General features: G+C 55.6%; 1 protein-coding gene across 1 annotated transcript in view; it reads right to left on the bottom strand.

Moving 5' to 3' along the window:
* Nucleotides 1-526, bottom strand: part of LOC104132702 (serine--tRNA ligase, cytoplasmic) — a gene marked incomplete at its 5' end in the record, with an annotated part of 4,651 nt that extends 4,125 nt beyond the window's left edge. The window contains 2 exons of the mRNA XM_035901693.1: nt 174-254; nt 431-526. Of these exons, the coding sequence (XP_035757586.1) occupies nt 174-254; nt 431-526 (177 nt within the window). The remainder of the gene's footprint in view (nt 1-173; nt 255-430) is intronic.
* Nucleotides 527-861: the final 335 nt, after the last annotated feature.

Raw genomic sequence — 861 nt, forward strand, 5'->3', positions numbered from 1 at the left:
GGCTGTTGCTGTGCAGGACGGGGGGAAATAAGGAATCTGCTGGCAGGGCGTTCAGGCAATCCCCCCTCGCTTGGTGCTGGGGTTTTGGGAACCTCACGCCGCAATTACAGGCAAAGCTCTGGACAAACTGGGTGGGCCAGCAGCACAGTGGGGGCAGACGGGGTCAGACTCACCCCCAGGACGTCAGCCGTGAGCTCGTCGAGGTTCTGTGCGCTCTCTGGTACAGACTCATCTGTCCCCACTGGCTCTTTCTTCTGCAGCAGGAGGAAAAAGAAACCCCAGCAGAGTTAAACAGTAAAGCTCCAGGGTAAAAATATTCCTCAATGATGCAAGTGAGAGGCCCGGAGAGCAGAGACCTGGGGGAGTTGCCACCAGTTAGTAACGTCCCACCAGTGAATCGCTGCCAGGACCGTCTGCCTTCGTGCCTCACCTTCATCTTGTCTCCGATTGTTTTGCTGCACAGGTTCTTCAGCTTGTTCAAGTTATCGGCACGAAACCTGCCTAGAAAGCAGAGAGGAAGGAGCCGTCAGCCAGCCGCATGCGTGGGAGCAGGGCTGGGATCCCTGTCCAGCACCGAGAGGGGCCACGAAGCCTTAGGCAGGAGAGAGGATGGCAGCGCCAGGGATGCCCCTCGCCGCTGGCCCTGGGCGTTTTGGAAGGAGAGTATTTAAAAGTATTTAAAAGAAGGATAGATGAAGTGCTTAGGGCCAGGGTTTAGTGGTGGGATGGCAGGGTTAGGTTAAAGGTTGGACTCAATGATTCTTAAAGGTCTTTTCCAACCAAAGTGATTCTACGATTCTATGGGAGGGGAGGGTTTAACCATGTGAGAGCATGGTGTGGGGCTGGCTGGGGTATGGGGGG

The sequence above is a fragment of the Egretta garzetta genome, unplaced genomic scaffold (assembly GCF_000687185.1).
Source record: "Egretta garzetta isolate BGI_Z169 unplaced genomic scaffold, ASM68718v1 scaffold1461, whole genome shotgun sequence".
Classification (NCBI taxonomy): domain Eukaryota; kingdom Metazoa; phylum Chordata; class Aves; order Pelecaniformes; family Ardeidae; genus Egretta; species Egretta garzetta.